Below are 27,298 nucleotides of genomic sequence, written 5' to 3' on the forward strand. Positions count from 1 at the left end.
AAATACGAATATGCCGCCATTTTTAGCCTGGAAGCTAAGATGAGTGAAGATCTCTACGTTATCCGTCATGTATCACACATGGTAGCAAAATTTTGGGTATTGTAGATTTGATGATTTACTAGCAAAATGCTGCATGAACTTCTCCTTGCATTAAGTGGATATCCAGGAAGTGTATTTGTCCAAACAGAGAACGGTGAAATCAAGGTAACTAAATAAAATGACTAACGAGTAACATTAACTAGTAGATCTACTACCACTACTCAGTACTTCTACTGCTACTGTTACTATTACTAGTATTGTTAATACGTTAGTACTAGTAGTAGATTTCTAGTGCATATTATTCATCTCCATGAACTACAATATAGATGGATTATGCTGTTTAACATGCATTTAACAACAGTCTTATTTCTTTGTTAATTATTTCATTTTTTTCCTAAATGGAACAATGATTTAAACATGCGTAAATGTAGTCTGTTATCACAGATAATTCTTGAGTTTATCCTAATTATGTTTTTACTGATATACTCGTGGACTCATCATTTGCATTTCATCTGTTTATTTTATACAATACATACAGTACTGTACCACTTAATTTTTGTAAAAGGTTATTAATGATATTTTATTTTGAAATCTGCAGGTTGTACCTAATTTGCCTTTTATCCATCCCACTGAGGAGGCATTGTTGAATAGACTATGTAAACTTGGCACATACTACTGTAGGTTCCAGGATTTTATCCAGAACCATGGACCACATTCTGTGCTGCTCAGAAATTCAGGTATTCATGATTTATGATGTTTGTGTTTCATGGTATCAATTCTATCTTTCATGAATGCACTCCTACATCTTTGGTAATAATAGATTTTTATTGTAATAGGTAATATAAGATTTAGTTGTGCACATGACCTATGACATTGTTCTCTCAAATTAAAATGTATGACAAGGAGTTGTAGTCAAAGTTTATTGCATGTTGAAAATGTGGCCATATATGGTTGTGTTAAAGTGTATTTGTCCTTGCCTGCCTTGCCCAAGTTGCCAACTGTGTTTATTGTTACATTATTTACTCTCAGATCTCTAGCACCTCACTTAGTAGTATTTAAGTATTTTCAAATTTTTTTCACTATTTCTCATTTTTGTAATGAAATAATTGCAAGTAAATTATACATTTGACATAAACCCAATGATCTCTATTATAGTTGTGGATTTTCTTTTTTTTTTAACATGCACGAAATATTGTGTTAAGACATGTATTTGATCAATTTTGTTTGAATTTGTTATTATATTTATTTATTACTTTTAGGCAATGTCAGCAATTTATCCATTCAACAAGGCTTGTATATTAGAGCATTCTGTAGTGGGCTAGACCAAGTACTCACTCCATATAGACAAGCACTGCTGCAGTTGGAGAGAGATATTTTGGCAGATTCTCATCTGCCTGTGACCCATGTTCAGTGTGCTCTTGAAGAGGTATATAGCATATATTAAAACGCTCCAAACAGAAGAAGTGTTGTTTTAATGGTATTTAAGTTTGATAGTGAAGACAGCAGTTTTGTAAATAGCTTATCATGCTGTAAGAAATGGTGTCATAGGTAAAAGTGACATTATTTCATCTATTTCATATAAAACTATCATGAGGTCATTTTACAAAATTGTTTTTACCTCAGAGCAGAGCTGTCTTATGTGTGTGAAGTTACCAACCTTATTGTATTATTGAAGAAAAGCAGATTCTGGCACAGTCATTTATATATAATTTTTTATATAATTTTTTTTTTTTGAAAAATTTCACCTTCTGAATACATGGTGACCATGCCTTCTTTTCTCTTCAAGTTTCAGCTACTGTTCCCAGCTTTATTAGGGATTATAGACCAGTTGCTTCAACACAGAGCTCATGGGTGTCAAATTTTGGAGATATTGCACAAGAATGCATCCACTGGTGTGCCCAAAGTCAAGGCAGCCTTAAATCAGTGAGTTAGTTTTGTTGAGCAACAGTAATGAAAATATGAATGAATTGAATGGGTGCTGTACCAGTCATCATATGAGAATATACATTTTTCATTTTGTTTTTTTGATGAATCAGAACAAAAGTTCTCTTTAAAAAAAACATTGTATTTTAGTTATTGGTCATATGTTTTTAATATTCCAAACCCCCTTTTCTTTTTAACATTTATTTTTACGTTACATTTCCTCAAATTTTAGAATCCTGCATGTGTGTCATGGAGTTTTCTACAAGCAATTGTCTGCCTGGATGCTACATGGTCTTCTACTGGATCAGCATGAGGAGTTCTTCATTACCAAGGCCTCTAAGGAACCCAGTAAGAGTCAGAGATCAGTAGAAGATGATGACTTGGGGATAGCAGGAGTCACAGGGAGACAGTTACAGCAGATTATGGTAAATGTTGTAAAGTTGATTTTAGTGTACATAAGTTTAAACAATTTGAGATATTACTTGTATGCAATAAAATTGTTAGTTACCTTAAAATAACTTTTGATTAGCATCAGATCAGTACCAGGTGCTTTGTTGTATTGAAAAAAAAATTAATTTAAGATTCCACAATTTTTTTGTGGTTGAATATTTTATGTTTAGGAAAGTGAGATAAAAAATAGTTAAGATACTTGTTTGGTGGATGCTACAAATTGTTTTGTTCAAGTAATGAAGTTCATCATTAATTAATGTGTTGTCTTCCATAACAATGAGTTCAGAATCTTTAAAATAAATATTTAGATGTATGCTCTATTTCTAGAGCTGTTTTATCAAGAAGTAATAAAAAATCTATTGACTCCTCTGCCAATCAGTTTTATTTATTTTTTTTTTAATAATTGCAGCAGTTAGCAGAAGATGATCTTGTGGCTCATTATGAACAGTTTACACTGCGAGCAGGAATGCTACTTTCATACATCCCAACAAGGGTAGCCAACAAGATTTTGTTTGTAGGGGAGTCTGTCTGCATGTTTTCCAGTGAAAACAAGAAGGGAGGAGTCATGTATAAAAGTATGTGTTGGTTTATATTATTCATTGTAAAATTATAGAAATCAAAGGAATTTGAATTGGTTCTGTGCCCTGGTTTTTATGCTTGAGGTTTTGTGTTCAGCACATTAGTGTTTTCTTTGTTTTAACCAAATGGAATTGATACACGGTTGTTGTTGTTGCCTTTTTGAAAAGCTGTTTTGTATGAGTTGAAGGATCTTGTAAAAAGGAGACCTTGTTAGTTTCTGATTACCTTAATTTTGTTTTTAAGGGTCTGTATTGAAAAATAAGGAAGACTCATTTGCCAAAGAACTACAGGAACTAAGTCAAGAAGAGGAGTTTAGTTTGATGTCATTTGAGAATGTCATTGACAAAATAAGAGTGTGTGTTGCTGAGGTAAGGATGTAACTTCATATTCATGTAAGTCTAGTACATTAATGATTTTACCAACTCTCCCTTTTACTAACCCATATTCCTGGATTGTTATTTACAAGGTACTGCATGAAAGTAATGATTTGTATGGAGAACTCAACAGGACCAGGTCTCAACATAAATCGAAATATCTGTGATGTATTTCCTTACAGACATTGTGGAAACTGGTGGTTGAAGAGTCGGATCTGATTGGCCACTTACGCATTATCAAAGATTTTTATTTGCTTGGAAGGGGTGAGCTGTTCTTAGCCTTCATTGACCAGTCCAAAGGATTGCTTAATCCTCCACCAACAGGAACTACAGAACAAGGTATGTGTACATCTTAGATGGTTCATGAGTGAATCCCTATTGGTTTATTTTTGTACTACCCAAACTGAATTTATAATTAGAAGACGACTAGGGTCTGTGCTTCTTGATCATTCCTAATAATAGATTAATCACTGTGAAAAATATGATATTTCTATGGGGGAGACTTTGATGTAACAAAGAAGAAAAATAATTGACCATTGTTGTGGAAAATGTCTTGATACATGTTTGGGTCAGAGGTCCGTAGAAATATTTCCATGCTACTTGAAGTATTGGCTTGGTAAAGAGTATCAATTCATTGCAGGTTAGTCTTAAAACTGATTTCATCTTAAGTACAGTGAAAACTAATTTCCACCCTCACCTTTGCAGATGTAAACATGGCATTTCAGCATGCAGCAAGAAGCGTCCTGTTTGAAAATGAAGAAGTAATGCAGAGATTCAAATTAACTGTGGAGAACAAATCTGAAAAGTCTCAGACCAAAAGTGAGTTATTACTTACGGTACTAATAGTTGAAAAATGTGTGTAAATAGGAACCAGTTTTTTATGAAAAGGTTTGTATTTTGTCTACGAGGTAATTAATTATTTCAATTAAGGTTTAAGTTGTCATTTAGTAAAAATAAATTAACGTTAATATCATACATACTTTTTTCCTTTGATACATGAATATAATTTTATGATGACATGCTAATTATCTTGTGCATATCCATACAGAGACTGGCCTTGCAGAAACAGTTCAGAGTGCAGAACCAGGTTGGAATGTTTTAGGTTTGGAGTATTCTGTGGAGTGGCCTCTACACCTCCTGACTACAGAGAGTTGCTTGGAAAAGTAAGATATTGTGATCTGTTGCTCCATAGAGCACAAATAGCACCAACTTGCATCATCAAATGACAAATTCATTAAGTTTTTCTGATAACTAGTTTGTGAAAGCCTAAAAAACTGTTTTGAATCTGAGTAATTGCCTAGGAAATTAAAAATTTTTCTGTCTTGATCCAAAAGAAGATTGTGTTTCTTAATTTAGTTTTAAAATTTAATATCAGTTCCCAGTTAAAGGGTGGTATTTTAATAGAATTCTTTGTTTTACAAATGTATTCATTAATTTGTGAAAAGGTATGTCAGGTTAGAGTTTCTACACAAGACAAATCTAAAAGAAGCTTATGGTGAGAAGCTATTCAAAATATAGTAATCAGGTAATTCTTCTTTCAGATATAACCAGTTATTCAGTTTTCTATTGTTGGTGAAACGAGTAGAGCTAGACCTGCAGCACTGCTGGATGCTGCATATGAACCATTTTAAACAGCAGGAAATGCTTGAAAATGAGAGGCAAATGTGGAACCTACGCATGCACATGTCTTTCTTAGTGGATAATCTACAATATTATTTACAGGTGGGTCTTGGTAAACATTTCTGTTAAATATGATATTCAAGAAGGACTATTTCCAAGTTCTTGTGCAGGTTTAAATATTCCTTAAAGAAGGTACTTTTTGAATGGTTCCATAAAACACCTTAACTACCTTGGTGAGTGTTTCATACAGCTTCTCTGCTGACTGATTACATCTGAGGCTCAAGTAGATGCATTGGACAGGTATAATTACTGAGCCTACTGGTTCCTGTTGTCTTGGGCTTCTTTTATCAGGAAATGCATTGACATAGATGATTGTTCAGTTCTGTTGATACAAGATCAGTCTTTATTAGAATTGCTAAATGACATTTGAATTACAAAACCCATTTTTGTACAAATGACACAAAAGTAATTGAATTTTTCTTTCAAAGTAAAATTGTGAAAATATCTCTCATCGTTTCAGGTTGATGTAATAGAGTCCCAGTTCAGTATACTATTGGAGAAGATCCATACCACAAGAGACTTTGAAGCCATTCGTCTTGCTCATGATCAGTTTATCACTTCACTGTTATCACAGTCATTTTTGCTAATGAAAGGAGTGAGTTATTCATTTTTGTCATTGTATGTACAGTCACAGAGTAATGGCAGTGTTTATTGCCATCACCTGCATCAGTTGTGTTCATTAGTCCTTTGCAATTTTTGTTTTGCAATAATTGGGAAGCAATGTTATTGTTTTGTTTGAACTTATTACTTTAACATTTGTTTTGATTTTAAATAACTTGTATGATATGTTGGTGTCCATTTCTTCAGAATATGTTTTATTGGCCAAGGATAATCAATATTCTCAAAATTTGAACTTTCTTTCCAATAATACATCTGTATTCTGAGTAGACCAGCTGCAGTCTCTAAGGGGGAGATGGAATATCTCCAACTAGACAAATTTGTATGTCCAGTAATAGTTTAAAAACTACTTTTATTTCACTGTAGGTCAGTCGTTGTCTGCACGAAATTCTGAATGGCTGCCATGCATTTTGTGTTCTGGTCAGTCATTCTCACACTGGGATGGATGAAAGACAAACTGCAAAGCTTGAAGAAATAGCAAAGGTGGGCACACATTATCATTGCAATTTTTTATGTATTTAGAATAAGAGGTTTGCAAGTGGTATTATAGGAGACCCTTTGTAAAGGGTTTGCAGAAATTGAAATCTGCATGATAAATGTTATGCAATGCATGTATATAAATATTTATTTTTATATAGGAGAACATTTCCTTATTTTAGAATTTCCAACGTCAGTCCAAGCTCCTGTTCAGCATACTGTCCAGTGTAAAGAGTCATCAGGGGAGTCCACACCTGGCACAGCTGCTGCTTAGAATGGACTACAATAAGTACTTCAGTATGGCTGGAGGGCAGTTGGGAAGGTAGATATTTAGTTGTTACCAAGTTTTTTCTTGGAAGTTCTAACATGACGTCATAAACCAATCATAACAATATAACCTAATAAAACTTGGATATGTTAAATGGAAACACAAGATCGGTGTTTTCAGGATTATGTTATCTACGTTTTGTTTGTTCTTGTAATGGAACAACACCGAAATAGAAATAATTTATAAAACAGTATCAAATCAGATCAATTTTTGTCCATTTTGATCACCTCAGGGATAGACAAGAGAAAATAGTATTGTTGTCACTAGTGACAGTCTTAGAGTAGATCTTTGCCCGTAACAGTGTGCTTCACACCAAATTTAATGGCATCTTTGCTGTAGTATGCTATAAGTGGGTACCAGTAACATCAATACCCTTCTTTTCTCATTAGCACATTTGAAGTGGTCAAAGAGAATGGAAAATAACTGTGAATGGCCAGTAATTATCATTTTATTCATTTTTAGACCTCAAAAAGTGATGTTTTCCTTTTAGGAAGCGGCCCGATGAAATACATCAAATTTATTTTTTGGTGGGTTAAGCTACATTTTCCTTTTCATTTTAGCTGTAATCCCATTGAAGCTCCCTCAGCAACTTTACCATCATCAAGTCGGAGGTGAAGGCAGATGGTCAGATGTTTTGGAGTATTTCATAAATTGACAATTTTACAGATAATTGACAAAGACTGAAGTTGATCTCTGTACTGCCTGTAATGCTGAACCAGATGTGGCTTGTTAAATGTATCAAGTTACGCAGAAGTATGAACTGGCATATTTATGTGAATAATCAACTAAAAGACAGAGTTTGCTGCAAGCAAGGTGTAACTTGGAAATTTGTTCCACTTGGCCTTTCTGCACAAAGGGTGTGGAATTGTAATAATGTCCAATAAAATGTTTAGCTGTACAGTTGTACAAAATAAAGTCAAAATGGATTTCTCATATTTTATTAATCAACAAAAACATTTTTGTCAAGATCTTACAAGCTTGTTAGAGAAAGCACCATATTTTTCAGTTCACCAAATGTATTTCACTTCAGCACTTTGTATGACCCAAAACAATGCAAATAATCAAGTGGCAATAATGACTGCAAATAAATAATCGAGTTCAATACATTTCCTTATCTGTCATCCTTTTTAAATGGGAATTTGGAATAGAATTTTTCAAAAATGTTGCTTAAAAAGCCTCGACCAAACATTGAACTGTCATGTTCAGGCTTGATTAGTTGGTTTCTGGGGTCATTGGATTCATTCATTCTTCCCTGGCCCTGCCACTTAGAGTCAAAGTTTGGAAGTTCACCTGAAACCAAGTATGTTATATTTATTATTGTAAATGTCAAGGACATAGAATCAGGTAAAACAAAATGTGAAAAATTTGATGTTGAATTACGTGTAACTTTACCCTGGGTGATAAAAACCCTCAAAAAGTTATATCATAGTGTCCTCTACATATAAGACAAATACATTTAAAAAACTTACTCCCTTCTATATTTTTGTAATCTTCCTGCACTTGTTCTCTCCCATATTTGTCCCTGTGTGTGATAATTGTATGTGTCTTATCACCAATTTGCCTAATGACTGTTGTTTCCTCGTTCCCCTCACTGTCTCTCACCGTCTTCCTTTGTTCAATTTTCTTTAAAAGGAAAAAAAAAAAAACATTTTACAGATTTTGGAAGCCATTTTTGTCGTGCTTTGAAATAATTTGAACACTGCTGTAATTAATCTGTAAGCTTTACTAGTGAATTAATCATTGGGAAAGAACATCATCATGTGCTACTTATGCACAGGCCAGTTACTAGTAAGTCAAAGAGTTACTGGTTTGACTTCACACTTATTTGACCAAAATTCATAAAGTAAATGTTGACTAGCATTTGATGCGAATTTATTCCCAGTTGTTAAGTCTGGGTACATTTTGCTCATAAACAAATGGTATATACTTCTAAACAGTTATGCAAAAATTGAATAAAAGAGAAATTCTGACAATTTCACATTTTATTCAACCAGGTTTCTGGTCTTCTTGCAAATTGAGTAGTACGGCATACTTTGGGGAAAATATTTTTAAAAACCTCAAAGCCAGCAAGGTTCCAAATTCCCTGACCAAAGTAGGAGACCAGTGGCCTAAGATTCACAACACTTAATTTATTAAGTGAAAAACAAAGCATGAAGATTGTTAGATTAAACGCATGGTTAGCCTGTAACTGTGAACTTACCCCATCAGCCCCTCTTATGGTAACAAAAGAAGATGATGACCCAAAAGATCTAAAAGATGGTTGATTAGGTGTAACTCTTGGCGCCTCATCTCTTTGATGTGGAGGTTCCTTAAAAGACGGAAGTCCTCTCAGAACAGCATCTAATCCTTTAGAATGCACATCAGCATCTAAGTCTAGAGTTAGAACATAGGCAATAAACTGTAATATTGGACACCCACTATACATGTATTTGTTAGACTTGCTTTAAATTGTTATTTGAAATGAAAAGTATGTATTATTTGACTCTTCACCAGGTTCAGCAGCAAGAAACGTGTTTCAGTTACCTTTATCTTCCCTCTCCTCTGAACTGTATGGTGTAGGATTCAACTGAAATGATGAAAAAGTGTGAAAATTAAACTGAAATCACATCATACTGCAGACACCATATGCTTTTCAGTTCATCTGCATGCCTTTCTTACCTTCTAAACAACTCATAAAATAAATAAAAAGAACTCTTAAATTTTCCTTAAAAACCCATTTATTTATAGATTAAAACTATACAAAACTAGATTTAACTGTGACAGGTCTTTGAAATCTACTTACTCTGGATGTGTCTTCATCTGGTTGTTTCAGCATATAATCTCTGAGGTGGCCTGGACTCCTTTGTGGTGCATCTGGCGGCAAACCTGATTAGAAATCAATGTAAGTTTACAATATGGTATAAAAATGCAATTTGGACCTTATCCTGGACCTAAGAACTTTAGAACACAGTTTTGTTTGCTCAATTATTTCAATTTATTAACAGTAAATTTTTAGACGAGAGAAAATTTAAAAATCAAAGAAAAATTTCAGAATTAATTTGACTACTGTTGAAAAACAAAATATTACCATTACCTGGCATCATTCCTGGTCCAGGCCTGTCAATACCCATTCCTCGAAATTCTTCCTCCATTTGGCGAAACATATCCTCAAATTGTCTAAATATTCCACTTCCATGTCCAAAACTTGGGAAGTGGGTACGGAACTCATCAAAGTCATCCTCCTCATCATCTTCATACAAAGGTCTAAAGAGTGGGCTACAAAAATAATGACATGGGACAGATGATTATGACAGGGAGTATATGAATAACAAGTTCACAGTTGTGTCAAGCAAAAGCTAATACTACTTGTGTGTGTATGTAACTACAGGTGCAAGTGCATTTCATACATACCGATGTTTTCACATAAATCTAGACTGCTTAAACACTGGACTCAAATGCTGGTGACAGTGCAGCTTCAGTCTAGCAACAACTCTCATTTGGTTAGAAAGATAAATGGATGTTTCTATCTTGTATTCACAAATTCCTTTTTAATCTGGATCAAATATCTAGTCTGAAATAGCTGACACACTACGCAAAAAAAAAAAAAGAGAAGCTACTTTTTGAATACATTACATGTGAAGGATGTGGTATTTTTGTAACCAGTCTGTTAACTGTCATACACATATAATAGATTCAGACTGCAGGCAGACTCCTCCTATCAAGTGGAGTTCATAATTAAATGGCATCATACTTGGTACTACCATCAAATAAAGTCAGTCTACTTGGTCATGTAAAATTCAGCAAGACATCCCAAGTACAATTCAAAAGGGAATTTTCAGGCAGATTACACATTTACTAACACTACCCGCTGACATTTTAGCACTAACAACCATGTTAAACAAATAACCCACAAATGAACCAGCACTACCAGAGCGGATAAATGTTAGCGCTAGGTATTGCTTTGTTGGTCCTAAACAATTGTAATAAAAATCTGACAGCTTGGAAAATTGACCAAGACCTGTACAGCAGTCAAAATCTATTCTCTGTTCATCGAGCATCTAGAAAGACATCCAAACCACTGCACCTTCGGTTATCATTTCGATCTCTCCCAGGAATGCCGAAAAAGGACCGGAGTATGTCGTCTAAATTCATTTTTGGTGACGAAACGTCGAGAATATTTACTAGTACATGGTTTAGGAAGTTACAATGGCACATGCGCACTCAAACTTTTCAGCGCCGGATGTTACGTCAGAGTTTATACTCGTCGGCAAGCATGTGTGATTTTAATTCAGTGCACGGCTCACTCTGCCGGCAGCGCATTGTCCACAGTTCCTCTGGAAGCATTCCGATCCTGACACACTGCAATGGATAAACAAGAGTTGGCGGAGCAAATAAAGAAGAAAATAGAGGAATATACAACTGATCATGAAAATTGGAAAGTTGTTAAGAAAGGGGTAGGTGGTGCGTCGTCTGCTAAGATTTTCGGCCAAATCGCCAGATGGCCAAATTTCTAAAAGCTGGCCCTGTTGTATATACATAAAGCGTCTAATATACTGTAAACAAAAGGTATTTAACGTTTTAAATTACCTCCATATCAGTTCTATTGCTTGAAATAATGTTATAATTGCCTTTTCTGGATATAGGAATGCTTCGGGGAAATTTTGGAAGCACCTTGTGTATTTATTTTATTCCCGTTTGAATGACATTTTGAAATGAAGTCATTTTTAACTGGAATTCAAATATGATGATAAATATTAAGTGCTGAGCCAATAGGCATGGGTTCTCCACCTTTAACCTTTGATTTGATTGAAGAATTACACACAAACCAAATGTTCTGCTCATTCATGAAATTTATATAAAGGATAATTACCTACACCAAACTCGCTCGTCAAATCAGAGAGAACTTGCTTTTTACTGTGAAGCACAATTCATTTTCTAATCTTATGATCAGTGATTGATATTTGAAGCAACACGCATTCCATCTGAATATTTTAAAACAATAAACCTTTTAGAAAACAGTTATTTTTAGAATTAACAAAAATGAGTTTTTTCTCTGGAATGCAGCATTGAGATAAGACCAGCCCACTTACTTGGCTTACTAATCTAAATAATTCCAGCAATGAAGGGTATCAGGGAATTAAGTGAGTATTTACTATAGTATGGATTGATAAGTCTTTGTGCTGCTACTAGGCATGAAGCTGATCTATGACTTAAAGAATGAACTTTTGTTGACTGAAAAGATTTAGGTTGTTGCCTTAAAGCAATCCTTTTTTAAATGACCAACATGTGTAATGCCTTTCACGCTTATGCCTGCCAATACATGAATGGATAGATTTTAGAAACAGTCTAGCGCAACATGGTTGGACACTGAAAGCCAAGAGCTTCCAATTACAGAATGTGAAAATAAAATTACCAAAGTATTTGGGTTTCTCAGGTGCAGGAAATTAGCCTGTGTTATCACTGATAGCATCTGAATACAATGCACACAGATTTGAATGTTTGGATACCTTGTGCTGGGGAGCTTTTTAACCATATCTGTGTTATGCTGGGAATCAAATTTCTTAGACAGAGGTTAAATAAATCATTACCAAGATTACCGACTTTATTTGTGAATAAAACACCCAACACCTGATCATGTTTCATGACCCTACATATTTCTGCTTATTTCATTTTCCAGTGTCTGATGTGACCTGTGTTCATAACTCTGCCATTTCTGTATTTGTAAGTTTAATATTTTTCTTACCTTTTCTGTCTCCAGAAAGACGTGACTGTGTATTGTCGGTCCTCCACTGAATTCCAAGGCAATATGTAAGTTGACATGTTTACACTGCTTCTATATGTGATAATACATTGGTAAACACAAGTACTAAATGGGATTAATGTACCTACTGACTTGTGGCCCTTTGAATAGAAAGGGGTCTGGAATACAGCATGCCTGTGCTCAATTGACTATGTTACCACAGAAGGTAGTCATAGTGTGACTTAATGCTTATATAATTTTTTAATTATTTCCTTCAAATTGACCAAGGTGTATGCAAAAGAGTACAATGACCTGAAGTCTCGAGATATGTTTTAGATATTGCAGTAACTGCTTGGGCATTTTATGAATGAAATTAAAACCTGTAGGCCTTGAATATGACTGGTTGTCAATTGAGTCTAAAAGACCACCCCATAGGAGATAGAAAAATGATGGACGGTTGATATAGCTTGCATTAAAATTCAAAGCCTAAGAATGAAACAGCTGTATTTCATGCTCATACTCTATCCATCTTCTTGAATGGATGACCTAGAGAACTTTGAAGAGCTGGTAGTAGATAAGATTTCTTGACACGTTTAGACTAGCAGAAAAAGGTGACCCGATACTTCAGTATGTGATTACAAGAAAAACTAAATGTCAAACATGTCTGGCAAATCTAAATGTTTTTTATGTTTGGAAGTCTGATGATCCTCCAGCAAACCCAAGTGGGATAATCAGAAATTTGTGACCGTTACTATTTTAAAAAGTTATAAAAGTCTGATTCAGAAAATCAATAGGGAGATGGGAATGTCTGGCTGGCTGAAAAAGATATGGGGTCCTGATCAATAGTGTGCATGCTCAAGAAAGAAACAGTCGGCTTTTTAAACTTATTCCAGACAGAATAGAGCAGACATCTGTATTGATTTCTGGATTTGCTTGGAAATTAAACACATCAAAGTGCTTATCCTAGCCATTGAAATAATACAACAGCTAAAACATTGTTCCTGGAAATATGTATTGAACATTTTTAGTATGTTTGGTTTGTAGCAATTGTGTACATTTTGGTGTGAAAGCTGTCATGGGAAGATTGACTTATCTCTCAAATTGCTTGTGAATAAGCTTAATCAGTTGTTGAAATTACTCACTAGTTTTTAATTGGAATTTTCAGAGATAGTGCAGAGTCCTGAATGAAGTATATTATGAACATAAGTGTATGGATTGATTTTTGGTTATATCACATAATGAAGTATCCTTTCACTAAACCTTAGTATAATGAGGTGCATTGTACATAAGAAATAGTAACAAACCTACTCATATTAAGATTTTTTTCAAAAAAGGTACATACAATTCAACAAACATGTTTTGTTTTGAATGTTTTATTTTTGTTTTGTTTTTTTCATATGAATTTTAGAAGTAACTTAACAAATATGTTCATGTAGTTCAGTAAATTAGTAGAGTCAGGGAATAATTTTTGATAATTTCACTATTTTATTCCACTTTTCCCATTTCAGTTACAAAGCTGAAGGCACAGTTGATGCTAAGCCAGAAAAGGTGTTTGAATATGTTGAACCTAAGCCAGATGGACTAAGGCCAAAATGGGACAAGGCAATCAAGGCAGTTGACACCATAGAAAAGATAGAAGAGGTACATGCACTTTTTTAAACATAAAGTGTACTGTACTTATTTGAACACAAAATCTTTGGGTGCCAGTGTCAGAGATGTGAAAATTTTCTATAGTTTTTTATGTGTGTGTGTGTGTGAGCATACCATATTGTGATTACTCACAAATTTTAAATTATGTTTTTTCCCAAGTGTTTTTTTTTTTAAGATTTATTTATCATTTTAGTTACAACTGTACACATTAAATTTTTATGCATATTCTACACGTCATTTATGAAATACTTCTGATGTTCACAGTGTTATTGTATTGTTAATAAGATGTTAGACATTACATTTTGAGTACTGTCATGTTGGCAACTCTTCCCACTTTTCTGTTCACAATTTTTAAATCCAAATTGTAGGAATAATGAACAATATTTTTTTCAAAGATATTGCAGCAGATTTTATCTGAATTTATTGAGAAAGGTCAGCAAACTGTAGCTTGTCTTGAATAACCAGATTTATTATTGGTATAATGTTCTTAAATGCAATTTATCAGTAGCAAGCCATTGCTAAATCGGCTCTTGTGTGTTCTTCATATTGAACACTTCTCAAAGAATGCAGAACCACCGCTACTTTTAGAAAAGAAAGGCTTGAAAGGGATACTGGAATTCAGCACCATAATTTTTTTCATCAATTTTCTTTTTGGTCCATAAATTATCTTTGAAAAATGCTCCTACAGTCAGGAAGTTGACACTTTCATCAATCAGTCTTCTGCATTTTTCTTTGATAGAGTAGGTTAATGGGTTTTTACCTGGGCTCCCCAGGTATACAAGGACATACTTTTACAGGTGCAAAATTGCAATTCGAAGAACCAATAATGATGTTCTGTAAACCTGAACTCATCCGTCAGTACAAATTGAAACCTTACTTGATATAAGGTGACATGGTTTAAGTAAAATAACTCACCAGGGTGTGCGCTTCTTGAAACATTAAATGCAGGTCGAGATAAGTTGAAACTTCTGGGATGTCAGCACCTAGTGACTTGAGACATTATTCATCCATGAGCTACTTAGCTTGTACAAAGAACTCAAAGTGCATTTGTCTATGTACATGAAGCATAGCTTGTTTCTGTCTGGTACAATTACCATTACTTGTTATCTGAAAAAGAGATCTTGTTCAAGTACTTTTAAAAAGTAGGCTGAATGGAAAGACTTTTGGCCACAGTGACCATTTAGTATGTTGAATGATTGACGCCATCAACTCTGATGCACTACAAGATGTATATATTTAAGATGTAATGCTATCATATGCACAACTATTTTTATTTTCCTAAAATTTTGTTAGTTCTTTTTATTTTGATGGTAGAGACATTTTAATGTTTCTGACTTGACAATTAAGTCCTTCTTTAATCTCAGTTTTTTATTCCAACTGCAAGTTTTCAAATGCACTCAAATAGGATGGTCCTTCCACTCACAATTTGATGCCTAATGGAGCATACTTGAGGCTGCACAATTATCCATCATATACCTGCCAATTATTGCTCCCTGCACTAAGGAATTCCTTTCATCTGAGTTACTGTGTCTGCATGTACCACGTCTAGCTCAGAAACTACCTGTGTGTAGTTTTAAGATGCAGATAAGAGATATTGTATTCTAGCCCATGGCAATATAGGAGCATAAGTCACATCGAATGAATAGATAAGTGGAGAATTATAAGATTATAGATCTGTGCCTCGTAACCTCAGCAGGGGTGGTCTGAGTAGGTTCAGGGTTGCCTATGACGTGTAAACTTGCACCTTTTGTGCTCCCATTTAAAAAAAAAATGATTCTACAACAGTACTCCTTATTTCTTGAAAATGACAGTTTGTCTTTCAGTGGTGCTAAAGTTAAAAAATCAGATTTCATTTCCTGTTGGATTTTATAAGATTTTTGTAACATTTCAGAAATAAATACTTCACAGAGTTTCCTTTTGAAAATGAGTAAAGCAGATTTACGAAATTTCATGTTTTAAAAATGTAATGGGGACTGGGAAATATCCGGTCTCAACAATTCCTGTTTTATGTTCCTTTCACTCTGCTGGTAGCAGGAAGCTGTGATTAATTTTGATGTAAAGGTGTGTAGTATAAGTAATGTTCTGGGATACCAGGCTAAGAAAATAAAACATTGCCTCAGCCTGCTTGAGAAAAGCACTGTTTTAACCCCATCAAGATTGGAAATACTCTAATAGACATCAGCAAATTCGAATATGAACTCCATGTCTTGGGAGCAGGCACAATGCAAATTAGAAAACCAATGCAGCAGTTGCAATATTGAATTGTTGTCTGAATACACCCTTGGGAGAGAATACAGATCCTATGTGATTCACTTTGTGGGAAAATTCTGAAATCCATATTGCTTATATAAATTCATTGTCAATGCCTGGCTTGTCTGTAAGTGGGCAGATGATGAATGGGTAAATTGAGTTGCTGATAATATAATGGCTTTTATTATCCTTGAACATGGTGATAAACTGCAATCCAGCCTACTGGTGCTGTATGTGGTTCATGCAGATTGTGGATGTGGTTTGGGGCTCCTAGGACAGTACTACCACTGAAATGTAATTAGTGTCTCATGAGTCACTGCCATGAGTTAGCAGTGGAAGTAGCAGTTTGGAAAGGTACATGTTCTAGTATCTTGTTCAAAATACCTCAAACATGTACAGGATGAACCTTACCCAACCAGCATCCTGCATACCCTAATTTATTTGTCTGGTATAGTGGTACATCATGTATAAGGTGAATAACAGCAGCAAAGCACTGAGAGAGCTCAGTAATGCCCCTAACAGACAGTCAGACAGATAACTGGTTTTAATTATTATTAAATAAGATATCGATATATAACTTATTGTTTAAAAACTTGGTCAACTGCCTACAGGTTTTGAAAATTTAATCAAAATCTGTCAGCAAACAGACAGACAGGGCCTAAGGGCCAAAACTTCAGGGGAATAATACAAATAGATACATACATGTACAATGTACTGGTATGTTTAGGCTGAAAGTTCATACTGTCATTGTTTATTTTTCTATATGGATGCCTTTGGTCTTATGTCTAGAAGAAAGTCTGATTGACCTTTTGTAAGCCATACATTAAGTACATTAACCTGATTAACAATTATAGTGTTTATTTCCTACATATGGTTATGCATCATTTCTCTAGTGCAGGAGGGGATTTTTATATAATCTAAAGTTGTGCAATATTGCGTTTTCCACAGGTTTTCTTTTCTTCATTTTACAAAAGGTCATGTAGACAAACATGTGATTTATAGTTATTTACCAGGGTTAAGATAAAGGCCCCATCCTTTGATTTATTTAATTGCTAAATGCTGAAATTAAACATTGGGATATTATTTTTTCCTTTTGTTTCCTGTTAATTTTTTCCACTGCTTGACCTGCCTTTTAAACAGACTCCATCCCGTCAGTCAAATGCTAGCTGGGAAAAGACATTACAAATAGCCATTGATTAGGTTGTCATGATATTAATATTTTAATTCAGGTATAACCTTGTCATTATTCATAATTGCACCACTATATTTTGGTATTTTGTTTCATAATTTTCACAACTGAAGAAATAAAAAGTGGACAATTTCTTAATTTTTTCCAGCCATTAGTAACACATATGTTACAAAATATTTTATAATTTCAGGGTCTCAGTGTGATGCGTACCTGCACCCACAGTGCTGCAATGGGTCTGATCTCCCCCAGAGATTTCCTGGACTTGTGTCTAACAGTCAAGAACGAAAATTCCATTTGCACAGTTGGTATGCTACTTCAGAATTCTTCTGATATCATATAAGAAAATTGCACAGCAAGTTTATACTCCTGTGGGACATGTATATTTTAAATCCATATTAACATCATGTGTGATTATAACTTTCAATTAGTTTGACTTATAATTATGCTAATTTGTCCCTGATTGTTCTCAGTTCATCAGTACTCAGTAGTTAAAAAAATATGTGTACTAAGCGTAGGCTTTCCTTTACACACACCTTATCTACCCCAAAACTATGTACTAGCTAGCATTGTATACATAGTTAACCCCAAACTTGACACTATTCTGCACCCCATTATGACTTCCTCTTTTATTGATCAGTCACCAGTATTGCACTCACAGCAAGTGTCCTATATACAGTGTAATATATTCTGTCTTTATATCTGTGGCTGAGAGGTGGGTGACTTATTCTCTGACCATAATTGCCTTTTGATGGACCTCTTGGTAGTTTATCAGTGATGATGATGGTGCTGATATACAGTTATGAGTGTGTTTTTGTATTTCACAGTCTGTGTGAATGTGTGTAGTCTTGTAACTGTCACCAGGTCCTTATAATGAAGTTGCACCCAGTTGAGAGAGCACTTGACCATTATTCTAGATAGTGTGAAAACATTAGTTCAATCGGATTGCTTAACTTAAGCTTAATGTTCCATATAATGAGGCCAAAGATGTCAAATTGACCTTTTATTTATTTATTTATTTATTTATTTATTTATTTATTGTTTTTGGAATGTATCTAACAAGATGTGTTTGAATTATACCCAATTATTACTTTTTTTTCTAAACAAATTTTGTAAAGGAGACATATTTGACAGTTACTCAGACATTTGTATCTTGTCTAAGGGTTACACAGGTATTTTATAAAGAACTACATGTACAACAATAAAAACAAGAAGCTTTTTAAATACCCATATCTACTGGCTTTTCCTCTTCACAGTGTATCAGTATTGGATTCTCTGTTTACTGAAGATATGATAGCACAAGTAGTTTATTTATATATGCTGTATTCTGCAGTTAATTGAATCTTCAGCAAAGGGCATAGGGTCAGTTTTCCAATTGACTGGCCAGTGTCCAGTCAAAACAATGGCAGCCCATCTGATTGTTTTCTTTGCAATCAGTGAACCAGGGTCTGGGGCTCAGAGATAATGCCATCCCAAACAGTGTGGTTATTTATCAATTTAAGGTACCAGGTAAATGCACAGTGTTCAGAAATTTGGCAACATTTGTGAGGTTAAGAAAGCAGAGTGTAGATATCCATGTAATCGTATCTTGTTTCAGAAACAACATGTTGTTTGCAGTTAAAAAGCTGCTTTAAAACAGTAATGCTAGAAGAGATGAAGATTGTTCGACTTGTGTACTACATGTGCAGGGGTTGTCAGCCTTAGACTTTTTGGGGTATCTTGAACATGTACAAATTACATTTTTTCTCTCCTTTTGCATTCAGTTGTTAATATATGCAGTTTGTTAATACATGTATGCATATTGAGCAATAATTCTGTATATTTAAAGAGATTAAGTGGTAACTGGCAATTCTGTGTATATTTATATTATATTATACTATAAGTTACTGGCAGCGCGAGTATAGTAACTGGCTCGCGCTGCCAGTAATTACGCCGCGGGATATTCAGGGCACAGACCATGATCATAAGATACTGCGAATAGAAAATAGAATTTAGAAAATAGACATTGCATGTGAATGAAGCCTAAGTGGTAACTGGCAATTCTGTGTATATTTTATTCTCTAAGTTATAACATTGAAATGGGAAATTGTCAGTGTACTGAAATGATGATGATGATGATGATATGCGTAAGTTAAGTCAATGTTCAAATGCTTAGGTTGAAGAAATTTACACAACAAAGAAAATGTAAACAGACAGTTATCTTTTTCCTTCCTGCCTTTGTTTTACAATTGATGAATAGATAAAAATCATTTTTAGATATGTGATATACTACTGATCACTGTGCAGCATGACATGGTCAAATTACTGGTGCATTTCTGGTCAGTGTGCAGCATGATATGGTCAAATTATGGGTGCATTACTGGTCAGTGTGCAGTATGCTATGGTCAAATCATGGGTGCATTACTGGTCAGTGTGCAGCATGCTATGGTCAAATCATGGGTGCATTACTGGTCAGTGTGCAGCATGCTATGGTCAAATCATGGGTGCATTACTGGTCATTGTGCAGCATGCTATGGTCAAGTTATGGGTGTATTCACACTTAAATCACATAGATTTTGGTCCCCAAAAAGCCAGGGGCTGGCTAGATCATCCCAGATGAACTCCAAGCTAACAGAGTTGATTGCAGTCAAGCTGGTGGATTTCTAGGAAAGAGTTAGAGTGTGCCTATCTTTTTTGTACATGTACATGTACTCCTACCTGTAAGAGTAAGGTGGATGTCATGTGTTGGTTCAGTTGTGATTTCACCTGGGTTAGATATTAGCGTGAACAGGCCATGTAATTTTTGTCTGGGCACAACAAACATTCTTCTAATGTAGTTAGGCTGACATTAGTCAACTGGAGACTGATGAGCAGAGATAAGTGAGGGGATAAGTGACCCCTGCTCACACTGATAAGATTTATATCTCTTTAGCACAGAACTCTTCCCTGTAATTTGTCCAGAAGGGAACTAAAATAGGGTGTGTCTGGCACAGGAGCTGGGGCCAGTGTGTCTTCTCCCAGATGATTGATGGCTAATAGATCACAAGAGTAATGGCTATTTGACCTATGAAGCTCATATTCTGCACTCATAATCTACTTGCCCTGTAGGTTAGCAGGCAGTGAAGGATATACAATGCAGTTGGGCCATTTTGTGATACTTTGTAAACTAAATATTAGAAAAAAGAAAAAGAAAATCCAGCCCAACTTTAATTCTGCTGTTACCTTAAATGGAATGTTATACAATTGAACTGTAACCACATAATTTTGACTTAAAGTGAAAAGTTAGTATACAGCAAAATTGCTCCAGATGTTCACAGCTGACACAAGTATTTCTTACACTCTTCTTACACTCACCCAAGCAATCGACACTGTTGGTATATCTATTGAGAAAAACTTAACTTTTAATGTATCGTTTTTGTCAATAGTAATATAAAAAATGTCACCAGTGTTCAGTAGTTTACTCATGGGACAGTATTATATGCTATTAACAATCACAAAAGTGCACTTTCATCCTTGCAAGAGCTGAAAATTAAAAGACAGCTTTATTAATTATACCTGTACTTTTTCATCTCAGCTGGAAGCATTGAGCACCCAGATTGTCCAGTTGAACCCAAGTATGTGCGTGGTACCAACCATCCATGTGGAATCTGCTGCTTCAGGATAGATGGGTAAGTATTGTACAAAGTTAAATAATAAGGGGAAGTACAGGGTGGTGTAAAATCAGTTGCAAACATGTCACATGCAAGAACATCATAAAACTAGAATCAACTCCAGAATGCATAACTGGTAGTTTTACTGAATGATTTGTATTAAAACTTACATGTTATATCAAAACACTCCTATTGGCTTGAACTTGTAAGACAAGGCTTGTGAAATGAGTGACCAGATAGGCTCAAAGAATATTAATGTTTTTTATCAGCAATACTGAAAAATTGTAAGGTGGTCCCACATTTAATGCTTATACATGTGCAAGCTGCCTTAGTTGAAGCATTAATCTTGAGGTTAAGGAAAATGTACAGTGCTTAGGGTCCTAGAAGTGCTGCTATTCATTAAATGGTTTATCAAACACCTTTTTAATTTTTTTTTTTTTTTACTTCAATAGGCCTGCAGTTTATGTAAGCTTTACAATGAACAGTGCACATTTTAACACGATTACAGGACGTCAAGCAAAACATGGTTTCCCTTTCCTGTTGTATGAATAACTTTTTAGTCAAGATGTGACAAATTGACTTCAGATTTTACTCCCACTGCCCTGTTTTCTTGGAAAACATAACCACACTACTGTGTATCTAGCATATGGATTAGATAAGAGGTGTGTTCAGAACAAGCTTGGAAGGAAAAATCTGCTGGTTAGCCTGACTTTTATATGTACGGACACAGTCAAACCATCTATCTTGTATATTTTAGATTTTCTAGAAGGCTTTGTTAGGCTGAATGCAGGCTGAGTAAGAAAATTTGAGCAGTGTTGATTAATTTTTTTGGTGTAGTTGAATGGCATGTATTTGCGAAATGTTCACCTCATAACTGCTAATTAACATATTTTTTTTACTTTAAATATTCAAGGGAACTTTATTTGATAAAAAAGCCAGTTAAATTAAAAAATCAGTATGATTGGTCAGTTGCCATAAAAGTTATTGGCACATTTTGCAGTCCTGTAATTTATTGCTTCCATAAGCCCAACATATTGTGCTATGTAAAGGGTCATTGAATATTAAAATTGTATCAGAATTGTACCTTATTTTGTTTTGGAATACTGGAAGTAACTTTTTACATTTTTTTTTTTTTTTGACTTATTTTACTATTGTGGTTGCTACATTTATTCTGTATGGCTTGAAATATTCATTAGAGAGATGTTAATTTTCATGCACTTTAGATTGAGAACTGAGTAAAAAATATACACACACACACAGCTTACAAAGGAAGATACCGGTATGTTACCAAAGACTATCCCATTGAATCTAAACTAACTCCCTCACTCACACATATTCTCAAGCAACCCAGCCTTTGAAACAAGTATGCCAACAAAAAGTGTCAAACATACATGTAGGTGTAATCCTTGTGGTATTCACTCTTTGACCTACAAGGTGAGGTTGCCACACATCATTTGATGAAAATTAAACTATTCTTTTTACCCAGTTTCCTATTCAACAACTTTCCTTCAAACGTACATTGTCCCCTGGAGATAAAAAAAAAATGGGAAATGAATTATTAGGATGGTTCTGAAATACACCTTATATCCAAATATTACACACAGTGTTGGGATTGCAATGTGTAAAAGTTTAATTTCCATATTTATTTGTAATTTTTATTGTAAGGGTGTGTTAGAGGAGGGTAGAAGTGACAGCTAGATCTAGTTAGTCACTGGAGTTCCCTGCATGTACACATGTTGGGATGACCTTAAGGCAAGTGGCAGAGATGATCAGACTTTAAAAGGTTGGCATTTGCAAAAAAAAGTTAGCCTTGGCAAAGAGAAAAAATTGCATTAGTCAAAGGGGCTTACAAAAAATTACCTTCGGAGATATTCAGAACCAGTCCAAGAGCACCGATAAACTGATCATCCCCTGAGGCCTATGAAAGTTTGGAGAGTTTGAACTAAATGGAAGTGTGCCAATGTTTGCCACAGGAGATGTAGAAAAGATAGGAAGCCACAAAACATTTCCTTTATTTTGTGGATCCATTAATAATTCCTATTACAAGCCCCATACAGCAAAGGCAATGAAGGCAGAAAAACATACCTCCAAAGTTCCCATATTTGGATTTATAGTGTCATATTCAATGTTACAGTGTATTCCAGACTTTTTCTGAGCTAATAAGGGTGATTAGAATATTGAATTTTTTTTATGAAGTAACTTCTCATTCAACTTGGCAGACATTAAAAAAATCAGCAGGTTATAGATAGTTACACTATAAGGTATGTTTAGGTGAATGCATCTAAGTTTACTTATTGTTTGGTAATGATGAGAGCCCGCACCACATGTGAGATGTCTGCTGTTTATTGGAATGGAACACAGTGTACTTTTTGACTCCCTGAATGGTTTATAGATCCACGCAGACCTGTGTTTTCACAGATAACTGATTAAGGTATACATTTCAAAGGTGTTTTGGTGACTGGTTGGGCATGCATTGCTGTGATTCCAGGTAATTGCCTTTCAAGCCCAATTCACTGTAAAATGAACGTCAAAGTAAATGTAGGATAGGTAGCTCTTAGTAAAGATGTGTGGTAGAAGAGGAATGCACATTTTTAAATGGCCAGTAGCGCCTGTTGTTTATGTTAGCCCTACATGAACATTACTGCAAGAATCATGCATTGCAAGCCCCACTCTGATGTGGGTTTTAAACCTAACTGTGGTTACAGGCCTTGATGCTGATGTGATTAAAAATTTCAAATGAAGATGGATGATCAATCAGAATTTGAACATAATGACTTATAGACAAATAATGAGACTTTTCTTCGCCCTGGATTAAAAATAACACAGAATTGTAATTTCCGCCTAATGCCATAGATATGACAAGCACATGACATTTAGCAATATATTGTAGGAAAAGCGGTTTCCACTCATAGTCTAAAAAAAAAAACACATTACACTATTGATACGCTTAGAATCATCTTAACCTTGACACCTGCTACGTGCATGTTTGTACAGCAACATAACACCCTGTAAGTTAGAATTGCTCAGTTTTATCACATTTTTCCTCCTCTGCTTTCCAGGGAGCCAGACAAGACCCTTGTAGTCCATATCTGCCAGGCAGACCTGGGTGGCATGCTTCCCACACAGCTGGTGGAGACTGCACTGCCAGGCAACATGATTGAGTTCTTCTCTAATCTCAGACAGGCCATTGCCAATGCCTCTTAATCAAATGGAGCGGAGTCTGTTTTTTTCTTTTCTTTTATAATCCATGTGATGATTTTGTTCTATTTCTTTTTACGAAATACTGACTGGATCGGTAGGCTTAAAAAATGAAGCCTAAATATGTGTTTATCTTTCATCATCCAGGGAGTTTGTTTTATAAATGTGAAATTGATTTTACATTGGTAGTAGTTAATTGGGCAAAGAATAGTTTGAAATTGAGTGGTAGGTGCATGCTAGGCCAACACTTATGTAAGTTGTTATAATGAGTCATCCAAGCAGATAAAGTTGGGTCAATAGACAGTAGGAGACTTGATTTGCTGCTTTCTACCACAGATTGTGTATGTATCTTTGTTACTGCACATGGTGTCTCATTCAGATCTATGACGCATGTTAAATCACAGACAGTTCAATGTTTGTAGCCTTTGAATTATTTATACAATCTTGTAGTATTTTTTTCTTGTTGCAGCTGTATATTCCCCCCTGATATTTTCATTTCATGTGTTTTTATCTCATGACTAACAAAAGAAAAAGTAGAGATGGAATTGAAAATAAAATTAAATAGAGCGATCTCTGCAGAGGAAAACACTGAGGTTCCTGTGTAAGATTCTAGACAGCTACATCCTGTGGAAGAAATGTTGTAAAGGATATAGAGTTAGTGGGAAGTCCAGATATATCTGTACACAGCCAGTGTATGGTGTTGTGTTGTGAATACGTCCCTCTAGCATAGAGGATAGTATGACAGTTGGTAGATATTTGTTGAAGGATTTCGGGACTTAAAGTTCTGTAAGTTCAAAGTGAAGTTTCAAAAATTAATGAAAAAAAAGACAGTGGATTTATACTTTTAAATGTGCATGGCACTTATAGATGCATTAAAATGCAACTGTTGTATATTTACCTTTCTAAAGGTCCCTATATATTTAATAATTGTATTGAAGGGTTTGTTAAAGTTTTAACAGCATATACGTGCTTAGTTATGTACTTATTGTGCATTGGTTATAGAAATTGCTCATTGTTCAGATTCTTTGGTTGTTCACAAGTAGTTAGATCTTTTACAAAAAAAACTTAGTTCTTGCATCATTGGTAACTCATCTAACTGTTCAAATTGATACAGTTTTTAAGTTGGTTACCTTTTTTTAATTCTCTGCATTCTGTCTGTTACTAAACTAAGGTCATAATTTCAATGGTATCATGTAATTCCAACAAAAGGTGGAGCTTTCTTCTAAAAGTTTTTCACTGGAGAAATAAACTAAGAAATAAACTATTCAAAGATCCATTATTACAGTCCAAAATTTTGCCCTTGGTACATATAGTCCATACTTTGACTTTTAACCTTTGGACACACACACACACACACACACACACACACACACACACACACTTTAAAAAGGGTACTTATCTGTTAAATTTATTAATTGATTGATTTTTTAAACACAGGTTAAGAAATTCTTTTAATTTTTAACTAATTGCTTACTGACAGATATCTGTAGTATACAGCTTTTGGATGTTTCATTTTTCTTTATTTTTCTTTCTTTCTTACTTTCTGTTTTGTAGTGGTAAAACCAGTAGCGCCCTGATAACGTCCTAGATGTTATATTGGGAATTATAGTTTTATTTTCCAGTAATTAAAGGTATTGGCAATATAAAAAACCTGCCCAAATGTAGATCTAATAATTTTTCAAGTTGATTATGGACATATTACAAATTTTCATTGAACTGTGTAATTTTTGGTGAAAATCTGAATGATTTTAATGAAGTAGGGAGATTAATATCTGCATAAGATTTTAGATGCATTTTTATAGTTATTCTTTATTAAATATGTTTGTGAAAAATGAATCATTTTGCTAGTCATTGTATAGATATTTCAAACATGATGCATAATTTATATAAGCAAGGGAATAGTTATTTACAAACTTGTTTTTTGTATGGTCTTATAACTTATACATGTACAAATTCAGTTGGTCAATTTATTTAATGAATAGGATATATCACCACAGTATTTATGTTACTTGATTATATTTTAGCTGTGCCTCATGCATGTTTTACATTGCTTTGATAGTAAATAGCTAAATAGTGCTACAGTGTATTGCACGGAATTTGTGAAAATAAATGTTTAGGCAAAGAAAGATCCCGTTTAATGTGATATATAAGTGTTGTGTTGTGGTGAGTGTGTTAGTTGTGAAGAACCTTCTCTAGACCAGTCTCGATTACAGCATCCTGTCTTCCCGTCACACAGGTTTTAAGGCAATAAAAAGCATTCTTCAAAGTATTGATACAAACCGCTGGGAAAGGTTAAAGTCATCTTGATGATAGCAATTGTATCGAAGAACCAAATGGAGAATTTGGCGCAGGCGTCTTAATTTGGAAAAAAATTGCATTAATACAAAAATATGAACTTCAAACATCTGTTTCTCAAAACCTATCGTCTCGGCATTATGCATTGATTTTTTCATTTATATCTACACGGTAGCAGTGTCGATAACGTTCATGTTTTGTCCCAATAGCTTTAGTGTGTGACGCTCCATCAATGCATCATAGTTACAAGAACGCGATATCTAAATCAAGCACTTTGTTTTGTTTTTTTTTTCTTTGACGAGACCCTTTTTCCAGCTATCTACACTGCAGTCTAGACACTGAATCAATTTTCATCAGGATCACATCTCAAGGTCACAAAAGATGTTGAATAAGTTGTTTATTTATTCGTTATTAGAATAATTAAAGCTAATCCCCATAAATTTGAACTTATTTGGTTACTACATCTGTGACTCCCTTGTGAAGAGGCCGGAATTTCTGTAAACCTGAGTAAATGGTTCGAATTTTGAATTTAGGGAATATATTTACCTGTCAGAAATTCAGTTGTGCAGCATCTCCAATTAAACCGTGATTCGGGACAGCATGTAAGTAGGCGGAGCATTGGCTCAAAATTGGCAGTCTACGCATCAAGGGCAATGACAATTTTATTTTACCATAACGCTTCACTGAGAAAAGTATTGATCTTTGAGCTTTAATAAAACCATGCTTGTTATGATTCAATGAAACATCCTTGCGTAACGGATTATTTGCCAAGTTATAAAGTATTTAATCATTAGGGGTTTGCATTTGATCAAACCTGGCTGGATTAGTCAAACTATATTAAACCTATTTCTGACGTTTGCCTTGTCATTTGTAAGCATCGTGATGTGTGTTAAGTGGAAGGAT

The 27,298-nt window shown here is 34.6% G+C and overlaps 3 protein-coding genes across 6 annotated transcripts; 2 read left to right on the forward strand and 1 right to left on the reverse strand.

The window, feature by feature from the left end:
- Window positions 1–7,574, forward strand: LOC106158077 (gamma-tubulin complex component 4). 2 transcript variants are annotated; one of them, XM_013533932.2, is made up of 15 exons: window positions 1–204; window positions 638–776; window positions 1,299–1,465; window positions 1,826–1,962; window positions 2,195–2,387; window positions 2,822–2,987; window positions 3,235–3,359; window positions 3,548–3,704; window positions 4,071–4,184; window positions 4,414–4,528; window positions 4,907–5,087; window positions 5,506–5,640; window positions 6,030–6,146; window positions 6,323–6,462; window positions 7,029–7,574. In XM_013533932.2, the coding sequence occupies exons 1-15, from the start codon at window positions 127–129 to the stop codon at window positions 7,081–7,083; spliced, it is 2,019 nt and encodes a 672-aa protein (XP_013389386.2). In that variant the 5' UTR covers window positions 1–126; the 3' UTR covers window positions 7,084–7,574. The 2 variants fall into 2 exon arrangements, with proteins under 2 accessions (XP_013389386.2, XP_086858497.1); XM_087002371.1 differs by lacking the exon at window positions 7,029–7,574 and having other exon boundaries at window positions 6,323–6,466.
- On the reverse strand, window positions 7,391–14,893 carry LOC106161946 (HCLS1-associated protein X-1). Of its 3 annotated transcripts, none has more exons than XM_087002372.1 (7): window positions 14,753–14,893; window positions 9,542–9,723; window positions 9,251–9,333; window positions 8,992–9,034; window positions 8,669–8,841; window positions 7,938–8,091; window positions 7,391–7,758 (listed from the first exon to the last, which is right to left on the reverse strand). In XM_087002372.1, exons 2-7 carry the CDS (start codon window positions 9,609–9,611, stop codon window positions 7,580–7,582), a joined length of 702 nt encoding a protein of 233 aa, XP_086858498.1. In that variant the 5' UTR covers window positions 9,612–9,723; window positions 14,753–14,893; the 3' UTR covers window positions 7,391–7,579. The 3 variants fall into 3 exon arrangements, with proteins under 3 accessions (XP_086858498.1, XP_013394479.2, XP_013394477.2); XM_013539025.3 differs by lacking the exon at window positions 14,753–14,893 and adding an exon at window positions 12,191–12,363; XM_013539023.2 differs by lacking the exon at window positions 14,753–14,893 and adding an exon at window positions 10,532–10,699.
- Window positions 10,729–26,228, forward strand: LOC106158079 (stAR-related lipid transfer protein 5). The gene is made up of 6 exons (XM_013533935.3): window positions 10,729–10,901; window positions 12,206–12,255; window positions 13,696–13,828; window positions 17,467–17,581; window positions 20,827–20,920; window positions 23,962–26,228. Exons 1-6 carry the CDS (start codon window positions 10,812–10,814, stop codon window positions 24,104–24,106), a joined length of 627 nt encoding a protein of 208 aa, XP_013389389.1. The 5' UTR covers window positions 10,729–10,811; the 3' UTR covers window positions 24,107–26,228.
- The last annotated feature ends 1,070 nt before the right edge of the window (window positions 26,229–27,298 follow it).

The sequence above is a fragment of the Lingula anatina genome, chromosome 1 (assembly GCF_051362555.1).
Source record: "Lingula anatina isolate TDL-2025a chromosome 1, LinAna3.0, whole genome shotgun sequence".
NCBI classification, from domain to species: domain Eukaryota; kingdom Metazoa; phylum Brachiopoda; class Lingulata; order Lingulida; family Lingulidae; genus Lingula; species Lingula anatina.